Below are 21,886 nucleotides of genomic sequence, written 5' to 3' on the forward strand. Positions count from 1 at the left end.
TGGAACACACCAAAGAGGTGTTGGAACTCAGTTCCGGTGAGTTCTGGCTGAAAAAAAGCCCCGCCCAACTGCCCAATTGGACATGCACAAGTGGGGAAAATAAGAAATGCTGGAGTATTTGAAAACTGGAACGTACCTGTCTTTTCTTTTATTAGGGTAACTACCCCAAGGCCTGCGAGTATTTTGATCAGGCATTTGCTACAGCAAATTCTCTTTCGGACTGGGCTCTAGTGAACGAGACAAAGGTATATTGTGGCATTGGGAAAGCTCATAACATGATGCTGAAATATAACAGTCGCACAGAAGCTGCAGATTACGCCAACATCAAGTACCTGGTGGCCTGGAAGGAGAACCGAAGTGACATGTTCACTGACCCTTTTCCAGTTGGTAAGACAGTAGTTATGAAACGCATTAGTGCTGCATTGTCCTTATGGTTAAGTCATTTTTCTTGTATAGTTTTATTAAATTACTTGCTGAGTTTAATCCTATTGGACTAACTTTGTCCTGGGTGGAGGTAAGATTTGCGTTTGCATGAAAGTTTTCAAAAAATTATTAAATAGGTCTATATACAAACACAGACAATCAAGTCCAATGGATATCTTTGCTAGAAGCTCACTGACATTGCTTTTGATGTTATCACAATTTCAAGCTTAGAAAACATTGGTAAAATAATTTCTTTTCTTGATACATTAACCAGGCCACGTTCTCACAGGAATGTAACAGCGGTGTATTTTTTCTCATGCGAATCTCAGTTAAACTGTAGCAGTTGCAACCAGCAGTGCAACAGCAGAAGGCAAGCCTATGTGATGTCTCTCTTCCTTTCCCTCCTCTGCCTGCATCTCCCTCTGCCCCAAAAAGCCTTTCCAGAGGGTAGTAAGGGCCCACCAATCATTGCAGATTGTGCAGGTGGCGGGTGGGAGCATGAAATCGCCTGAAATCTGACACACAAATTCCTCTGCCTAGTTTGAAGCAATTCCCAACTCCCACTGCAGCTTGCAGAAGGTTGGATAGAACCCTTAGATATTTATCTCTTTGATATGGAAGCAGGGCTATGAAATGGCTTTTATGTAAGTGCTGGAAATATACAGTGGAAAATGTGCAGTGGTAAAGAACTCTAAAACTCTTTGTATGCATATGTGTGGGAGTGCATATAGTAGCCATCACCACAGTCGTTTCCATGGCATATTATAAGGATGAAAAAGGGGTCTGCCCTCTTATTTTACCTTGTCAGCAGGAATCTGCAAGGCCCTATCATTATAGATGACTCTGTAGCGGCCAGTGGGTCCTTTTAGGATAATGTATAGAAGTATTTAGGTATTCACATGCTGCATCTAAACAGTTCATTCAGAGGCAGATTTAGGGGAGCACAACTGAGGCAAAGGCCAGCATTGGGCGTAAAGCACAAGAGCTGTAGGAGCACTGAATTTGGGTGTCACACAGAGCAGTGCTGACATGTGAGGCCCCAAGGTTCATCACTGCTTCATTTTCCATGCAAAGGCATACACATAGCTGAAGCAGGAATCAGATTTGGAGGAATGGTGAACCACAGCTGGTTGCTTCAGAGACAGTTTGTCTAAGCTGTACTGGACTGATCAGGGGTGCTGCAGAGATCTGACTGTTTTAAATGGCTGTTAGAGAATGTGTCTACCAAAACAAACATTTCTCCCCTGCCCTATAAAGGAAACACCAGGGTAAGGGAAAGTAGGAGGGAGAGCCCTTTAGTGACTGACAAGTCTAGCTTCTAATTTGAAGGGAATTATTTTATGAAGGCTTTCCAATCCCATCTCTCCTAGGGATGTTGAAGTGATGTATTCCCTTGTTAATGTTTGTTCTGTGCTCTTTTCTAGTTCTGCTAGTGGTGCTTGCTCAGAAAATGCTGAATATTCAGCTCCTTCAGCCACATTGCCACCTGTTCCCACATCAACTCCTCTCAAATTAATTTTGCACTTAACTCACACCTAAAGTCACAGAAAGTGAGCAAAACACAAGCCTTTGCACCATTCTTCTGAAATTTTGCAGGTTACTTTCCCAGGGGCTCCTCTGAGATGCGTGTTGTTTTTATAACAAAACAATTGTCCACAGAACCACAGGGAAGAAAGCAGATCCTTTTTCATTCTCCCCCTAAATAAAAAAAGAAATCATATTTAAAGATGCTTAGCACACCAAAAACGTGAACTTATTTGCCTATAATTTAGCATGCTTCTTACCTAAGGGTACCTTTGCAATGTATGTTAAAGGTAAAGGTAAAGGGACCCCTGACCATTAGGTCCAGTCGTGACCGACTCTGGGGTTGCGGCGCTCATCTCGCTTTATTGGCCGAGGGAGCCGGCGTTTGTCCACGGACAGCTTCCGGGTCATGTGGCCAGCATGACTAAGCCACTTCTGGCGAACCAGAGCAGCGCACGGAAACGCCGTTTACCTTCCCGCCAGAGCGGTACCTATTTATCTACTTGCACTTTGACGTGCTTTCGAACTGCTAGGTTGGCAGGAGCAGGGACCAAACAACGGGAGCTCACCCCGTCGCAGGGATTCGAACCGCCGACCTTCTGATCGGCAAGTACTAGGCTCTGTGGTTTAACCCACAGCGCCACCTGTGTCCCTGCAATGTATGTTATTTTCATGCAAATAGTCCATAAAACAAATGGGAAGATCAGCTAAATCCATTTTAACTACCCAAAATTGTAAGGATGGCCATTGTGGGGAAATACTGCAACTAACTATCCAAAATTTGGGGGAAATCATCTCAGCAAATTTTTCCAAAAAATAATAAAGTTAGGCGGGTGCTTTTTTTGCAAAAATTAATTTTTTAAGTGCTCAGCACAAAAACCCTGGACCTATTTGTCTATAATAGAATATTTACGTTGAGGTAATGGCCCTCTAAATATGGGCCATTAAGATAACAAAGGAAGTGGCTCTGTGCCAGATAACAAATGAGTGGGCCCTCCTTCCTCAACTCCCCTTAGAAAGACAAAGAGGAGAGTTGAGTTATGTGAGCTAGAAGGTAGAAACAAGGCTGCAGGTTGGGAGAGAGAACCATGATTGATTTATGCTGGAATCCAAGGCTGCTGCTTTGGGAGAAGCAAGACCCTCCTGCCGTGAGTCGCTCCACCATAGGCCCAGGTTGTATATGTGTGTAAATAAACCATATATCATACTGTAAAGGCACCATAGTCTTTCTGTCTCTCATTCTGAGGAAACATGAACCTGGTTATGTGCCTGGAACCCCTGGAATTTTGCACCACATGGAAATTGGGGTAGCCTGTAACAATATCTATGTGTGCATGTAAAATTTTAATTCTATCAATGCTTAATTCTTTTTTAATGATTTCCTCCTATGTTTTAACTGCTCTTATTTTCTGACCAGGGTTTGGCTTCAGAAACCAAATTGGATAGCCTGTGAGTCACTTTTCTGAGTCAGTTATTTCCTGAAGCACCAAATCAGAGTCCAAATTGTATCTTGTGTTTGGTGTCTGTCCCTAACACATAGTATCACTTCACTTAGAAATCCCATTAATAATAATAATAATAATAATAATAATAATAATAATAATAATAATAATTGTTATTTATAGCCCACCCATCTGGCTGGATTTCCCCAGCCACTCTGGGCAGCTTCCAACAGGATATTAAAACACAGTAAAAGATAAAACATTAAAACTTCCCTGATCAGGGCTGCCTTCAGATATCTTCTAAAAGTCAGATAGTTGTTTATTTCTTTGACATCTGATGGGAGGGTGTTCCACAGGGTGGGTGCCACTACCAAGAAGGCCCTCTGCCTGGTTCCCTGTAAATTTGCTACTCACAGTGAGGGAACTGCCAGAAGGCCTTCAGCGCTGGACCTCAGTGTCTGGGCTGTACAAGGGGGGTAGAGACGCTCCTTCAGGTATACTGGGCTGAGGCTGTTTAGAGCTTTAAAGGTCAGCACCAACACTTTGAATTGTGTCTGGAAACATACTGGGAGCCAATGTAGGTCTTTCAGGACCGGTGTTATGTGGTCTTGGTGACCACTTCCAGTCACCAGTCTAGCTGCCGCATTCTGGATTAGTTTCCGGGTCACCTTCAAAGGTAGCCCCACGTAGAGAACGTTGCAGTAGTCCAAGCGGGAGATAACCAGAGCATGCACCACTCTGGCAAGACAGTCCATGGGCAGGTAGGATCTGAGCCTGCGTACCAGATGGAGCTGGTTGATGGAGCAGATGAGGTGTGATGCCTTCTAAAAGTGCATCTCGTCTGCAGGTAGTTTCATTGCTTGAAACTAAACTGAAAGCTGTTCTCAGTGAACCCTGAGGAACATTTCCATTTAAATGGGAATCCAAGAGAGTCCAAAGCTTCACATTGCAGAAACAACACTACAAGCTTTGTAGCTGCTTTAACAGAGACAGCTCACTCGGCGTCTGAGCCCATAGGAAGAGAAACTGAGGCTTCAGGTGCTAGCCATGTAGGCTTTAGAAACTGAGGCCAGCCAACTGGCCTCAGACAAGGAAGAAATAATCTGAAGTAGGTGGGCTGCTGAGGTGACATATTAACTATTCAATCCTACAAGACAAGAAGAGGGAGTGTTAGGAAAATACCAATAGATCAGTTTGGATGCCAATAGCGAGAAAATAAGTAAGAAATTTCTGCTTCAGACCAAAATGCATTGTACTTATTCAGAAAAGGAAGGGGATTTGCAGTTGTTGGTGTGGGGGAGAAATTCCTGGTATTCCAGCAGTGTTACGGGGATAAAGAATGATTTTAATTCAAACTCGTTTCTTGCACTCTGTTATTTCATCTTCTGTTTAATTAATAACCAGTTGTATAGTTAAGTGTTCCCAGCATATCTGGCATTTTTATTATTCCATTATACAAAAAAGTGCTAAGATTTACTCTCATTTTTGTCTTAATTGCAATTTATTGCTCCTTTGCTATTTTCCATATGAGCATTAAAACATCACCTATACTTACTTTATACTTTTCAATTAAATACTTTGTCTCTTTAGTTCAACATACATTTTTAAAGTTTCTTTCATCTTTTTTATACTTCATTTATAACTTTGTCTTTACATGGTAGATCATTAGTATATTTCTTGAACAGTTTGATGCCCTCTGAACTTATAGGCACAGCACATAAAAAGAGGAAATTAGAAGATCAGTATTTTTTTTTTTTTAACTTCTCTCTGATTACTGATTTGCTGCTAGTTGGTTTTTTTTGGGTTTTTTGAGGTGGGACGGACGGACTTGAAAGCTTTTATTTCATGCAAGTTCCAAAATACAGCACAACTGTTAGTTGAGCAAAGGCCACAGTAGTAAGATTCTTCACAGTTACAACTATCTACGATACCAAAATTCAACATCACATTAACAACCTTCTACTCAATCATACCAAGATGGCTAGTTGAAATGAAAAGGCTGTGTAAATGAAAGCAGATGCTTGAAGTAGGGTTGCCATACATCTGGGAAAACCCGGGCATGTCCTTGGGGGGGGGGGGACCAACATGTCTATCTGGGTGGATTTTTACATTTTAAAGGAAATGTCCAGGCTTGGGGGGGGGGGGTTGGTTCAGGCAACTTGGACTTGGGCTGATCTGCATGCCACAGCTGCTGCCAGCCCAAGTCAGGGAAAGAGGCACGGGGTGTTATTATTATTATTATTATTATTATTATTATTATGGTTTAGTTGAAGGGTCTCACCCATGTTGACTGACTGTGCTGCATAATGCTATGCAATTGCCAGAAGACTTGACAATTTCCCCTTTAATAAGTTTGAATTGCACAAGTTCAGACTAAGATATTAATATGTGGCAAAGACAATGCTACACATGTGTAAGTAAACACAGAGCACCCAGCTTCTTCTGCTAAGAAAGAAAAATGGGAGTGAGTGCCTGTTACAAATGTCTTTGAAGGACACCCTTGGCTCACATGTCCTATTGCTCCGAAGACTAACCTGTATTTTGGCAACCAATGTATCCATGACATCCTAAAAATAAAATTACAAAGCTTGAAATTTACCCCCAAAATTATGCCTTGTAGACATAATGATTGTGCTGAAAGTACTGAAGGCATCATTGTAAGATCTGACAACATTCATAAGAAAAATAGGCGAGTTTTGAAGCAGTTCTAGTTGTGCATGGAACACTAGTGGGATTCTGTCCACGGCAGTGAGACCCTTTGTTCATCTTTTGGATTCACTATATTTCCATATATTGAATGTAACACTTGCATAGAGTTGCCACATGTAGAGTTGAGTAAGGTCATTTCCTGAAAGTTAGGAGAATTAACAGCCACACTGATCAGGTCTATAGTCATTGGGTCTGTAGTCATTATTTCAAATGTTGTATACAACAATGAATATCTGATGGCACCAATACATGGTGCAGTGGTACCTTGGTTCTTGAACTTAATCCATTCCGGAAGTCTGTTCAACTCCCGAAACCATTCGAAAACCAAGGCACAGCTTCCAATTGGCTGCAGGAGCTTCCTGCAGTCACGCGGAAGCTGCGTTGGACGTTAGGCTTCCGAAAAACGTTCACAAACCAGAACACTTACTTCTGGGTTTGCAGTGTTCAGGAGCCAAAATGTACGAGTACGAAGGCGTTCGAGAACCAAGCTACAACTGTACAAATGCACTCATAAGCCCACTGTTTACTGGTCTTGTGTGTAGGCTCTATATTGGTCCAAAGTTTTTTACACCAGTGTTTTTAAGTCTTGGGTTCCCAGCTGTTGTTGGAGTGCAGCTCCCATCATCCCTGACCACTGGTGCTGCCGACTAGACATGATGGGAGTTGTAGTCCAACAACAGCTGGGGACCTAGGCTTGAGAAACACTGAGCTGATAATGTTGAATTGGTTGACCCATACAGGAAAGTGACTGACACCCACCATTTCCAGTTTCCTAGCTCTTTCATTTCTGTTGCTCTTTACTCTGGGAAAGTTCCAGGTTAGAAGGTAGCAGAACAAGAAACCATAGCCAACAACTAATGATGTCAGATCAGCCAGGGTCAAACTGAACTCTGAGTAAGGCAGCATTTTCAACTGTGCTTTCCCAGAAGCCGACTATCACCTTACAAGAATGAAATAATGAATATTCTACTACTGCCCACATCCAAACCTTGTACTGGTTTCATCCTGGTATTTCAGCCCCAGAGCATACTGGGTGATGTTTAATATTTAATGATAACTGTGTTGGAGTGAATGCACAATGTACACACACACACACACACACACACATATATTATTTATGCCTCTTTTACTATATATAAATTATATTGGATGAACCAAAACAACTGAGCTGGTTATCTAAAGTGGGATCTCCCAAAAGGCCTTGTTAAGCAAATGTAAATTGCTTGGATATTATTATTTTCAAAAGTAAAGTCACCTGGGCCAAAATATGTCTGGGATGTCTTAAAATCACCCCGTTCCCTAATTTATTGACAATTATAATAAAATACATACTTACAATGTGTAGCATTCATTTAAAATTGCAGGTACTATGATGCTAAGCAACAGGCTAGACACTTTTATTTACCTATAGTGTTATGTTAAACCACAGAGGAGATGTCAGGGAAGCTATTAATGTCATATTGTCAGCACATGGGAATCACCAAGCAACTAATCCCCATAGAGTTACTAATGCTAGTACTGAAATCAACAGGTTGTTCATGTTCATGTTCTACTGCAAAGGTTTTTTCCTGATGATAATTTAAAATTTTTCTATTTGCGATTCTTAACAACAGTCAGAAACAGAGGTTTGTGAAAGGGAAATTATGCATTTATTGCTTGCACAGTACACATTTGCTGTAAACGCATACCTAATTTGATGAAATGATAATCATGACAAATAAAAAGATACGTGTACAAAAGAAGGAAGAAAACACATATATGATACAAATTAAGCTTGATTTTGCTCTCTGTGACTGTGAAATTGAACAGGCATATTGATACACAGGAAATCCCATTTATAATTACATTCTAAATCGCATGTGCCTCAATCCCTACCCCCCCCCCAAAAAAAAACCAGAATGTAGAACGAAAAATATTTAGATAAATGGGACAGTGAATTATGGGGATATTATTGACGGTGAAATGTGTGCTTTGGGACATAAGCAAGACACCGGAAACCAATTCGGATGAAAGAGATTGGGATAAATCTCGTATGTCCACTGCATTATGTTTAACACTCTCAGAAGCTGGTATTGAGCCCTGTTATTGTGAGGTACCATGCAGTGTTAGAAAAACCTTTACATACTAATTTTATTATGGGGGACATTAAAGAAATTATCTCTTTGGCAGAAGGATACAAGTGGAAGTCTCACATGTCCATAGGAAAACATGGGGTTAAAGTGGACTGTATTTTAGGCTGTATTCAGTTGACTTGCTGTGTGGGGAGAGGCTGAGCAGTCCTGGCTAATGACTTGTAGGTACTGAATCCTCAGGTCTCTCAGGTGGTTTCACTCGACCAGTTTCAGCAGAATGATGAAAAGGCTGAGATAAAATAAACTGACAGTTGCTACTCATGGCAGGCAGCAAGCTGTACCCCAGCAGCTGAGACCCTGGGAGCCCTCTTTTTTTAAACAAAGGCTTTCACTGCAGTGAGCAATGAACTCCACACACACAAAAAGGGAGAGGGAGATTGGCAGCTGGTGACCGACAGGAGGAGGGGAAGGAGGAAAACTGGGAAACACAGCAATTGTTGGCTAATTAGAAGCCGTTCCCACCTACTTAATACCAACCCATTAAGCAGAAAACACTTTTTCATCTTACTCTTCACATGACATTACTGCTTCACATGACATTATACTCCAATCAATACCCTCCCACTGGCTGCCTCAGTGCCCACAAATGAATACATTTCAGTTCAAGAATGCAGTAATTGAGTTGGGGCAATGAAATTGGAGCTCTCACAGACAAGATCTTTCTCTGAAGATACTAATATTATATTTGTGAAGCTTGGATAAAGAAATCAGTTTGTCCTATTGACAGATGTCTGAAATGGGCAAATGAAAAAAGACAGTGATTAATATATTTTAACCTTTGCATTTAAAGACTGGGACAATTTCTATTTTCTGTTACTCGTTTCTCTTTTTGATAGAAATATATTGATATAAGTTTACATAAACAGCAAGCCTTCTGCAGTTTCAAGCATTATTTAATGGCAGATTGATCTTTTATTTGCAAGTGATTCAAAGTAGAAACAGAGGACCTATTAAAAAACCATTCATGAAGTGACAAACCCATCATGTGGGAACTTTCTTCCCAATGATGACTACCATGTAGTCAACTTGTGACAAAAGCTTCAAACAATCAGGCTGTTGTGATAATAACATGGAGTTGGATTCTTAGTTGTCCTTACAGCTCCTCCCATTTAAAAAAATCATAATTGGTAGCAATTGCTTGTATCACATTTCTCTGAATATGAGGGAAAGTAATCCTAAATTCATCTCCTCCTTGTTTGTTTAGTCGTTAAGTCATGTCCGACTCTTCGTGACCCCATGGACCAGAGCACGCCAGGCACTCCTGTCTTCCACTGCCTCCCACAGCTTGGTCAAACTCATGTTCATAGCTTCAAGAACACTGTCCAACCATCTCATCCTCTGTCATCCCCTTCTCCTTGTGCCCTCCATCTTTCCCAACATCAGGGTCTTTTCCAGGGAGTCTTCTCTTCTCATGAGGTGGCCAAAGTATTGGAGCCTCAGCTTCACAATCTGCCCTTCCAGTGAGCATTCAGGGCTGATTTTCTTAAGAATGGATAGATTTGATCTGCTTGCAGTCCATGGGACTCTCAAGAGTCTCCTCCTTACCTCCCCACAATAATGGAGGAGGCTCTGATCCAGTGGATATTAATACTGGGAGAAGCGGGAGAAGCTATTTTCACTGATTTTCCCCATGCCCTCCAACAGCTCCCAGTGCTATCTCCCATCAGGGCCATCTTTACCTGGGGGTGCAAGGGGTGTGGAGCACCCAGGTGCCGAATTCGGGGGGCACCTGCTGCTGAAGCCACCTAAGCTCTTAACTATCTACCTGTTGTGAAATAATAAATAATTTTGATCAAGCTAGAAAACAAAATACATATATACCTAGGTGTTACCGAAATGTATACCTACTGTTTCACTAAAGGACTTTCAACTTTGTGCGCTCATTTACCAAAGACGCGCCAGCGGCAGTGCTTGTCAGACTCAACGGCGCCATGCACGCAAAATTAACTCTTACATCAAAATATTACGTTACGTATTGCTTGGGGGCTAAACTAAATTTGGGGGCGCTGGGCGGATCTTTGCACCCCGGGGGCACACATGTTAAAGACAGCCCTGCGTCCCATGCTGCTACTGAAATCCTCAGGAGCTGTTTTTGAGAGGGCATAAGGGGGCTGCAGGGCAGGGGGGATTGCCTCCCTCTCCTTTCTCTCCAGCAGGAATGTTCCATAAGCCAAGTTCCATTCACAGGAAGTTAGGATCCAAGCCAATAGCCTCTTAATCTACCCTTCAGTGTAACTCCTACCAAATTAATAACACTTTTTCTTGAGTTGTTCTTTGTGTGGGGCTCTAATGGTTAATGATTTATTGTGTGTGTGAAATTGTTTTGTTGTTTTTGCCATGCTTTGTTGTGAACCACTTACAATATATGCAGATGAAGTGACTCTAAGTAAGCAAACTTACAAGAAAGTAAGTTCAAGTGATATTAGAGGGCTTGCATCCAACTAGGACTGCAACCCCATGTAATTAGATACAAAAGCTACCTTGAATTCAGTAGCAACAACTTCTGAGAAAACATGCTTAGGATCACACTGCACTTGGTTTTGGAAGCCAGAGCAATGGGAATAGTTCTTGCAGTTGACAGATTTAGAAAGTCTCTGTGCCAAAACACGTGTGGTAAATGTGAAGATACTGTGAAACCCTTTTGGCCCTAAGCTGTGATTTCCCCTGCCTTTGAATTCCAGAATTCCAGAATGCGTCGGTATAGAAGGAAGGAACTTTTTCAAAGGAAGTGTTATGCTTCGACTTCTTATGCATTTTCATTCTCTCACACAGCTCTTTATTTTTCCAAAGCCACAAATTGAAGGTTTATAAATAGAAAGCATCTCATAACCCTCCTGTATCTGTCTTCTTTCCCATGTTCTTCTATTATTCCTTTTCATCGAGCTTTATTGCATGCCACTTCTTGTCTTGGACTAGACTAGGGATAGGATAGAAATTTGATGCAGTTTGCATTTAAAGCTGATCCAACCAACACTTTCCAAAACAATACTAGAACTGAAACACAAACATATTTCGTAATGTGCACGCCTCTGAATTTTGTGGTGCAGTTCTCCAGTCAAACAGTGTTTACAAAAATGCATATATTAGGGCAAAGTGTGCATATAAATGAATATATTGGTGACAATAACATTAAAATGCATTATATTAAAGTGAAGTGGCTTGGGAAAATATGTGCATTAGTCGAAACTGCATACACATGGAAGTTTGGCCACTTGTGGAGCCAACATGGTTCCCAACCCCTGGTCTAAAATAATATGATGTGCTTTTAAATAAATTTACTGCTTTTCAGACAGCCCTTTTTTGTTTATCGAATGCTGAAGTGCTCTTTAGCATTATCTCACGAACCGCTGCTTTAAAAATGAAATGACGTACTTACCAATGTACCAACCTTTAGCACAAGCTTTTTAAAGCACTGGGGGTGCACAAATTCTTGCTGCGGTTTTTGTTCTATTAAGTAGACTGAGCCCTGACTCTTGATCCTACTGAAGCATGGTTAAATATTCTGTATATCCAAGATAAGCGCATTAAATCATAGAATTGTAGAGTTGGAAGGGACTGCAAGGGTCATCTACTCCAACCCCTGCAATGTAGGGATTTTTTGCTCAGCAACCCTGAGATTAAGAGTCTCGTGCTCTACTGACTGAGCCATCCTCTTTGTGGCGCTGTCATAAACACGCTCATTTTCTGTCAGTTTGTTAGACAATATACATGGCACTTCTGAGTCATAACCAGGTATGAAAATCCAGGGTGAGTATGTTTGGCTAAAATTGGAAAGAATCAAAGTCTGGGAGTTGTGGGTTTCATTAAAAGACACTATCCCTTTCTCCTATATTTCAAATGCCACTCTTGTCTCTCTGATGAACTCACTGGATGGCTTTAGACAAGCTGCCTTATTTCAAACTTGCCTCGTCAACACATTTGCAATAATCAGGGTAGTTGCAAGGTAGATCCTCAATCGGCTCTCTCTTGAGTTTGTAAAAGTGAGCTTGAAATGGCTTACACCCAAAGTCATGTCACAGGTTCACATTTCTGTTCTAAAACTAAATATAGGAATATGCTTGACAGGAAAGCTGTGGCTTGAACCAAGAAACCTTTCAGAACATGGATGAGGAACCTCTGGCTCTTCAGACATTGCTGGACTACAGTTCTCTCAGCCTGGAGTCTCAGCCATGCTGGCTGGAGCTGAAGAATGTTGGAGGCCTGCACAGTCTCCATTTCTGCTCCAGAATCTAACCTGGTGAGCTGCCTGCTGGGATTGTACTTGAAGTCTCAGAGCCAGGTGCAAAAGGAAAGAGTGCTGTGGAACATTGGCTCTTGCAGTTGGCAGGCAACCTTTGGATGAACAAGAACTGATATAAATGCTAGGATTCAGGCTTTCCTGCTTTGCCTAATGGGTCAGTTAAAACACCTGATTGAAATATCTCTAGCTGCTCCACACCCTCCAGGTCTAGATTGAGTTCTGTCAGTATGAGTTACTACATTGCTTGTTATGTCTACACACACAGTGCACACACAGTCCTGATCTGGTTTTCGGGTAGAGTTTGCTAATAATATAGCAGTAGATTTCACACAATTACAGTGGTACCTCAGTTTAAGAACAGCCCTATTTACGAACTAGTCGGTGTACGAATTCTGCAAAACCGGAAGTTAGTAGTGTTCCGGTTAGCAAACTTTACCTTGGTCTAAGAATGGAATCCAAACAGTGGAAGGGCACTGGCTGCGGGAGGCCTCATTAGAGAAAGCATGCCTCGGTTTCAGAACAGCTTTGGTTTAAGAACGGACTTCTGAAACGGATTAAGTTCATAAACCACTGTATTTGGTTGAGCATTGATCATCATGCATTGACCCGTTTTCAGTTGAATTTCTTCCTTTGAGACTTTATCTTGATTCCTCTTGGCCACATTCTGAGGCATGGGTAATCAGCTTAATGCAGCAACAAAATATTGCCATAAAAATACTCATTTTCTGCAATAAGCCATTTCAGAATCTTTGTATTCTACAAAGAGAATGAAGTTGTGGAGTGATTTGTTTTTCTTTTGGAAGCTGAAGAAAGCTATTGATTCAACCTAGTGTCTGTACTGTGGATTATAGTTATGTATTTTGTGCTCTGGTCCTGGAATGCACTTTGTCAGGTTGGATGGGGGGGCTGGGAATCAAGAAAAAAGCTATAGAGTGAGGCACTTTTCAGGTACATGCTTTTTATTTTTGGTTGTGTTCTCTGGGTTGAAAGTAAAAAGGTTATCTTCAAGAGTGTTGCTTATCGCTGTGGCTTCTTAGTAACAGCATCGTAACTCAGTGCGGGGGGGGGGGGGAGCCACTGGACATCTCATAGTGCAGATTAATTTGGAAGGTGATGAAAAGCTTGTATTATTCTCTCCAGTTGAAAACAGCAAAAGGTAACTGCCTTAGAAAACCAGTCTGAGGCCTTAGGTGTACATGCGTGGGGAAGCATTTTGTGACTTAAAACTAGGGGAGGTTAATGTGATAATTTTTGTTTATTGAATAAGAGCACCCAGGTTGATTGATACAGTAATTTCAGCTTTTGCTATGGCAAATATTTAGCTCATTATCAATTTTAATAGCATTTTGCAGAACAAGCCTTTTCTTGATATGCAGAAAATACTATTAAATTTCCCTGCATAGATACATTGTTATGACATGCAATAACTACTTGAATATAAAGGGGGATTAATAATTTAGGAGGTGTTAACAAATTAGGGCCATCATTAAAAATACTTTGAACCATTTTGTAGAAAAATCAGATTGAGGTAATGCTTTGCTCTTATGATAAAGAATTACAGCATTAATTCTGCAAAGTGAACTTATTGCTCCTATTCGTCTCCTAAACCCTAGAGCATTAAAAGACAGGAAGAATGAAATGATCATTGCATTTTTTTTCCTAGGCATAACAGCTCTAATATTTCCATCACAGTTTCATAGCTTAGTCTTCTTGGATGTGCTGGAGGAAAAGCCCACCAATGTTATCTTTTCCTTTGTTTTGCTATTGCTGTTTTATGAAATCTACTCACAGTTTGTAATAACATGTTGGGAATTTTGCTTGTACAGCATTCTACACTGAATACATACTGGATTTTTTTTTTTAGTAGTTTGTTGTTTCAAATTACAAAACCTTCTTAGTTTTGTTAGTGCACTTTGCCTTGATATATTCTTTCTTTTTTATTTAATGCAAATAAAATAGAAGAGAAAAGAACAATGTCAGCTCACATTAACAAAAAAATAACACATCAATCCTGACTTAAATGTATATATTAATATAAGTAGTCCAGATGTCCAAATAGATTTCTGCATGAGATTGACAAATATAAGATAGGTGTTTAATTGTAGAAAGGGCAGTAAGATCTTCAGACCACTGGTGTTTGGTGCATATCCTTCCAGCCTTGAAGTCTCTTTCAAACATAAGGGCTCACAGGATCCACTTTCATTGCCCATCTGTTCATCTCCATAATTTAAAAGTGTTAAATGCCATTTTACAACAGTAAAGTGACAACAATGCCATTCACATTAGCAGGCAAGTGATATCTAAGCTCCAATGTAAAGAAAAGAAAATAAAATCCATCCATTCTTATTAACCAATCCAGTTCAGTTACCATCTAGCTCAGTGTTGTGTAAGGGTTGGGAAATCCCCAGAAAAGATTTAGAAAGCATGGGGACAGAGAGAGAGAGAGGGGGGGGGGGAAGATCCACTGTGGTAGCAAATGGAGCAACCTAATTGGATGCAATCTGGTATTTTCAGATATATTTTTGTCCCTCTGTCATTTACAACAATATTGTGTGTGTGTGTGTTACTAAGAGGCCCTGCTCTAGTTTACCCACTACTACAATCATCACCTTTAGAGATTTTATTGGTAGAATAGGGCATAGGACCTTTCCTGTGGTGGCATCTGTATACCATCCCCAGATGGGTTTGCCTTGCACCTGAGCTTCTGTCTTTCAGGCATCAAGGAAATACTTTTCCATTCTCCCAGGCTTTTGCTGATTTTTATACAGTTGTGGTTATAATTGGTATGTTTGTACTGGATTAATTCTTACTATTGTTATAATGATTATATTGCATTATCTTAGTGGACGGTGGGTAGGGCTCAGTTGTTCTCCTGAATTCCATCATAGGAGGTGGGCAAACATTGTCCCCATCTTTAAAAAGCGGTTGTGTGTTGTGAAAGTACTTCAGTTATTTTTTATTTCTCCACCCCATTAGTGACTCAGTCACTTGAAGTCATCTCAGACTGGGTGAGGCAAGGCTTTACAGCAGTCGCCAAGGATACATATATGCTTGCAGAATGCAAGCTGAATTTAGTAGTGTACATATATCCTACCAAATAGAACCCTGCTTGCTCCTAGAATGATCAGATGATGTAAATCTTAAAATTATTGAAAACCAGAATTGACTGGGTTATAAGCATTTTCACCACCATTATTTGCAGAGTTTCACTAGTGTGTCAGTGAGAAAATTTAGGAGAACATGGTGCCATAGTAGAAGCAGCAAATCTCTTGAATTACGCCCCCCCCCTTTCCCCAAAAAAACACTGCAGTTTATTTTTATAGCACTCTTTACGTAAAATAAAATGCAAACTGGTCTTCAGGGAGTAGTCAGCTAAGTTCAGTGAGCTTTCCTTTTGGATGACAACTCTGTAAAGTGCCAGGTTTTTTGAGTGCAGAAAATTGCACCAAAAATCTATTTCTCTCATCTGTATTGTGCTGCTGCAGTAGAGGCTATCTTCTTGCTCAGATACCTGAAGATGCTGCTCCCAAATGTAGCCTCTGATAAACTGTCCGAGAGCCAGTGTGGTGTGGTGGTTAAGAGCGGTGGACTCGTAATCGGGTGAACTGGGTTCGCGTCTCCGCTCCTCCACATGCAGCTGCTGGGTGACCTTGGGCTAGTCACACTTCTCTGAAGTCTCTCAGCCTCACTCACCTCATAGAGTGTTTGTTGTGGGGGAGGAAGGGAAAGGAGAATGTTAGCCACTTTGAGACTCCTTAGGGTAGTGATAAAGCGGGATATCAAATCCAAACTCTTCTTCTCTTCTTCTACATGGGTAGTGTCAGGGAACTGCCATCGGCTCAGGAGCAAGAGGGGGAAAGCCGGATGGATTACAGAGAGCCCCCAAAGATCGTGGGAAGCAGCTCCTCCTCAGCGCAGGAGAGTAACCACACCTCCAGTGGAGAGAAGCTTCAGGGCTTGGTGGAGGCGAGGCTGTGCCAGGACACCTTGCCTGAGCAAAGCGGGGAGGAGAGAGGTCCTCCATTACCCACACCCTCCCTGCGCAGTAGGCTTCCGTGCAGAGAGGGGAGGCGCAGACTGGGCGTCAAGAAACTACTCTGCTGGGGAAGGTTTAAGGACCGCCCACTCACAGATTCTGCCAGTGAATGAGCGAGCCACGGAATAGTGGTGCTCTGCATGGTGAAGGTTTTTTGGCACAAATAACGAGGCTCTACAGCCGACCAGGGAGGCATTTGCCTGATTGCTCTCGAGTAACCCCCTGATATCCTTACAGGTAGACTTTTTCCAATATGTCCCATTGAGAACATTAGGAATAATGAAGTTTTTGTGCAGAAGCCTGTGAGCTTTTCTTGGTTTTATGTCCCTTTAAGGCAGGAATGGGCAACCTGTGGCCCTCCACATATTGTTGGACTCCAGCTTCCATCAGTTCCAGCAAATATGGCTGGTGCTGAGGAATTATGGAAGTTCTTGCCCAACAACAACTGGAGGGCCACAGCTTCCCCCTGCTGGCTTTCAGACTTTAAGATTTCCCTACCTGAAATCTTCCAGTCTCCAGTGTTGGGAACTTGACACACACACCCCCGCCAAAATAATCTTGAAAATATTGACTTTTTGTATGGGTTTCTGTAACCAATTCTGTTCAAGTTGGATTTCGATGATCAGCACAAAGTTAGTTCCATAAGATTTTGGTTTGAGTTTGAGGTTTGGTTGGTGAACAGCAGGGAATGGTTACATTGGCTACACCTTGGTTCAAATAATCAAGAATGGCAAAGTATTTTTCACTTGTATAACTCTAAAGAATTGTAAAACAGTTCTGAGATCTGTGCATGTGACTTATTGAAGTGTGCATGGAAGTTGCATGGTCGCCATAAAAATCTGTTGAAATAGCTGGAGCTCATTAATGAACTAATCCAGGAAGAGTAAATAACATTTCTGGCACAGCATCTACAGCCCATAGAGAAGGAGGGTGAATTTGGAACTGTGATAGGTGAGAGGTCAGATAGGGATCTATAGCAGTAATAAACAAAGAGCAGAGGGTGCCACATCAAAGAATATTGGAAGGTTTAGAAAATCAAACACCTGAGAGAGAACCACATTCTCAAGAGAGAGAGGAAATGAGAATCAGTAGAAATGGCAGAAGGGTATATGGAAGAGGTGCAGTACATAGCAGCACAATTCATTGCTTACCTTGTCTATGGAAAGCCATGCCACATCCTTTCTATTTGTTGTACTGATGAAGTGGCATATGCATACTTTACCCTATTCATTCATCTTCCACATTTTCTAGCCTTACCTTTACATTTACCTATTTCTCTCCACTACTGTATCCTTCCTTTCACACACTTGTTTTGATTAATGGGTTGTTGCAAACAGCACCAGGAATATACAGGATGCTATTGTTATTGTTGTTAATATACTTGGCATTGACTATAAATATATATCAGAATTTTATCCATCCCCAATACATCCCGTAATCAATGCATGAGCAATGTATTCTAATGCAGTGAAGTACTAGGAACCAATGTAAAACACAGAAATAGATTCTCTTAACTGTGGAGCAAAAGAATAAACCTGTTAATAGAGTAAACTCCCCTCTAGGATTGTGTATTTAACAGATGTCTACTGGATAACATATCTAGGGATTTGGTTCTTTGTTTAGTATAAGTAGCAATGGGAACACAGTTAAAGAAAAGGCTAGCCTACTTTGCTGTCTTCAGAGCAGATTGCCTTAAGAGACACTGAGACTAGAAGAGAAAAAGAGAAATTACATAGATCCAATAGGCTGAGAGGGTTCTATTATATTTCTACCTCAGAGATTGTACCACCATTAAATCCACACTTTAAGGCCATGGGAATCAGGCCAGCATGATAAAGAAGTTTGGCTAAAATGAATCTGCTATATTAGTTTTTGTGAAAATGATTAAGCTTTCTGGGTATGAGATCAGTACTATTTTTCAAATGGTCACTGTTTGGAAGCTAGGCAAATAATCCCTAATATGAGAAAGAGAATGAAAGGGAACCAGACAGAGATAAAATTGTGTACCAACATAAACAAACCACCTGAATATATTATTTGAAATAGAAAACAATGCAAGGTAATTTATTTGTACTAGCGTGAAAAAACCCTTTTCTACTGGCAGGCAAATATTTTTTAAAGTATTTAAAGTGCCCATCAAGTAAGCATATTTATAATCAAAATCCTTAGAACGTTCACAAAAAATCCTGAAGGCAGTCAGCTCTACTCAAATTAGTAACTCAGATAAATCACCATTAATTAGCTAATATAAGCCAGCAGGTGGTTTCAAGCCCAGAGACATTCTCTGGTTATTTAAATTATGTATACTACACTACACCAAAGTTAGAGCAAGTGAAAGGGGAGCAACAGACATGAACGTATTAAAAAAAAACCTGTTTAGGGGTAATACTCAACTAAAATCTCCTGCAGTCCAGTCCCCAGATCCAGCCCAAAGGAATACAAGGCAGCTTTGACCCACCCCATGCTCAAATAATATAATCTATGAGCACTCCATGCTGCTCTTATTTCAGCACTGATTATGCATGCAGTGAGCAAAGTCTGCTCTGGAAGATAACTTGCATATATTTGTACAATGGGAAAATAACTTCTGAAATAGTAACCAGTTTTAAAAATTACGTCACGGATATTTGAAAGATAAGGTCAGTGCAATATACCTGAGTAATCTTTTTCATTTGGATTTCCTCAGAGCATTATTCGGAACTTAACTTGGATGCAATATGTTAATGATGAAATATAAATCACATGTCCTGGTTAAAGCTGAAACAAATGTAGAATTAAAATTCAGATCTCTAATGCAGGTGTTACGTAAACAAATATTTTATACATCAAAACTTCAGCAGATTCCAAAAGTTGGGCAAAGGGTGGAAGGAGAAGTACTGAAGATAACAGACTGGCCCTTCTACAGCCATATCCAATATTATTATTTTTCTCTACCTCTCTCTGTTCTTCTTCCTATTTGTAATCCTCTCAGTTCTGGAGACCACACACTTGAAATTTGAAAAGCGACAGAAGTGTGAAACTCCAAGCAGTAGCCTCATATTGAAGAACAGGTCTCTAGATCTTGTGGTTGGATGACTCTTTTAAAAAAATTAAAAGTGTAAAGATGAGTCTCTTGTCAGTTCGCTTACTGAGAAGGAAAATGTATAGTCATGATTAGAAATGATGAGTGTCAGGAATAAATGGCGTGAGCATGCACAAAGCATACCTGTCTGACTAAATCTCTGTACAGTGTTTAATGAGATGATTCTACAACATCCATTCCTGCCCTAAAAGAAACACGTCTCAGGATGCCTTTGAGGAAGTTGTTGGGGAACATGAACAGGATAGTGCTACTGCACTCATGCCTTGCTTGTGGGCTTCTCATAAGAACTTAAGAAGTGCCTGCTGGATCAGGCCAGGGGCCCATCTAATCCTTTTCTCACAGTGGTTAACCAGCAAGGAGGAATATAGCACAAGAGCACTCTCCCCTCCTGTAAAAGGTAAAGGGACCCCTGACCATTAGGTCCAGGCGTGACTGACTTTGGGGTTGCGGCACTCATCTTGCTTTATTGGCCGAGGGAGCCGGGGTACAGCTTCCGCGTCATGTGGCCAGCATGACTAAGCCGCTTCTGGCGAACCAGAGCAACGCACGGAAACGCTGTTTACCTTCCCACCGGAGCGGTACCTATTTATCTACTTGCACTTTTGATATGCTTTCGAACTGCTAGGTTGGCAGGAGCAGGGACCAAGCAAAGGTAGCTCACCGCGTCGCGGGGATTCGAACCGCCGACCTTCTGATCGGCAAGCCCTAGGCTCTGTGGTTTAACCCACAGCTCCACCTGCTTCCCTCTCCCCTCCTGTAGTTTCCAGCAACTAGTAGAAGCATTGCTGCCTCCTACTGTTGCATCTCTGGTTGTCCTCTGGTAAAAAGACAAAGTCTTTGTCTGATCCAACAAGGCACTTCTTATTTTTCTACGTTTAGAAAGCAATGACACAAAAGGGCGTTTATAGTGCTTGCTCACTTACAGTACTCCCTCCCACTTCAGACTCTCCCAATTCCAAGCCTAAGCACCTCCCGGAAACACTGTGAAACCTACCTCTTTAGGATCACCTTTGGGGCTGAGAGTTAAGGTGGGAAAGGTTGGGGTAACAATCCATGTGACTACATTTCTATTTTGAAAGACTCCAGAGTGAAGGATGTGAGGACCAAGTTGCAGACTTCACATAAAGTCCTGAGTGTGCTGGTGTGTGTGTGTGTGTGTTAACTGGGGAAGAGAGTGTTAACTTGGCAAGAACTGATATCCAAGCTACTTTGGTCATGACTGCTGTTAGATGTGAATTTTATTTCAAGCGGCCCTCCCTTGAGCAGTAGGGACAAGTGATAACAATACTTTATAATTTTCTAGCTTTTATGAATGTTGCTTTATTTTTATGGCCTGCTTTATACTTGATAAGTGTAATTTTTATTACATGTATTATTAAAAGCCTATCTGTGGCATGTTAGCAAGGGTGACTGGTCTTTTGACATGCAGCACAGGCTGACATTAAATACTTCAACTTTCTCCGTAAATAAGAACTTGAAAGGTTGTTTTTAAAGCAATACAAGTATAACGTGTCTCTCCTGTAATAGTTTCTTCCTGGTTTATGTTGCGCTTGTATATACAGTCCTATTACATAAGTAAGGGATTAGTTTTGCACATCAGTGTTTTACATCTTGAATTCCTAGTAAATCTCCCTTTGCTAACCTGATGCTGCAGGGATCCATATTGATCTTTTTTTCTACATGTATTTGTGGTGTTTATTTTTTGAGATATTGGGGATTAATAACAAAATTAACAAGTGGTGAAGAATGTTTCTTTAGTACCTTGGATTACGTTCTTTTAGGAAATAAAGAGAGCGAAGGAGATGGTATAATAAAGGAATCGATTTATTCTATCACGGAGTATAAAAACATTAGCCCTGGGAAAGAACCTTCCTCCAAGAGCTTTAGCTGCCCAGTCCCACTTACGTGGCACAAAATGATTTGCATTTTTAGAGAAATTTCTGGTCTTCAGTGAGCTCTCGTGAAACATGAATAAATTGCTTTCCCCCCCCTCTTTTTACAGACTTTATGAAGCTGAATCCATTAGGAGCTGAGTCAAAGTGTAATGAAATAAAGGCAACAAGTGACATGCTGGAAACCCTGGATTAGGTTTCCTGCTAGTCGAAGCTTAGCTGTCATGGCCTACGTGTCAAGTTAGTGGTCTTTGGGGAGCCTCATGAGTACATGTGGATATTTTTTTAAAACTGCTGCACTACAGCAGGTCTCTAAAGTAGGCAGAAATTAAATAAAGAAGCAAAGATTAAGAATTAAACTGAACAGTAGCAAGCAGTTTGCTACACCAAACCAGATTTTGGTCAT

At 41.0% G+C, this 21,886-nt stretch overlaps 1 protein-coding gene across 2 annotated transcripts in view; it reads left to right on the forward strand.

The window, feature by feature from the left end:
- TTC29 (tetratricopeptide repeat domain 29) overlaps positions 1 to 21,886 on the forward strand; it is a 105,724-nt gene that overhangs the window by 70,276 nt on the left and 13,562 nt on the right. For both annotated transcript variants that reach the window (XM_083631256.1, XM_083631255.1), the window contains exon 11: positions 156 to 387. In XM_083631256.1, coding sequence (XP_083487382.1) covers positions 156 to 387 — 232 coding nt within the window. The remainder of the gene's footprint in view (positions 1 to 155; positions 388 to 21,886) is intronic.

This window comes from Podarcis filfolensis, assembly GCF_964270895.1.
Source record: "Podarcis filfolensis genome assembly, chromosome: 9".
Classification (NCBI taxonomy): domain Eukaryota; kingdom Metazoa; phylum Chordata; class Lepidosauria; order Squamata; family Lacertidae; genus Podarcis; species Podarcis filfolensis.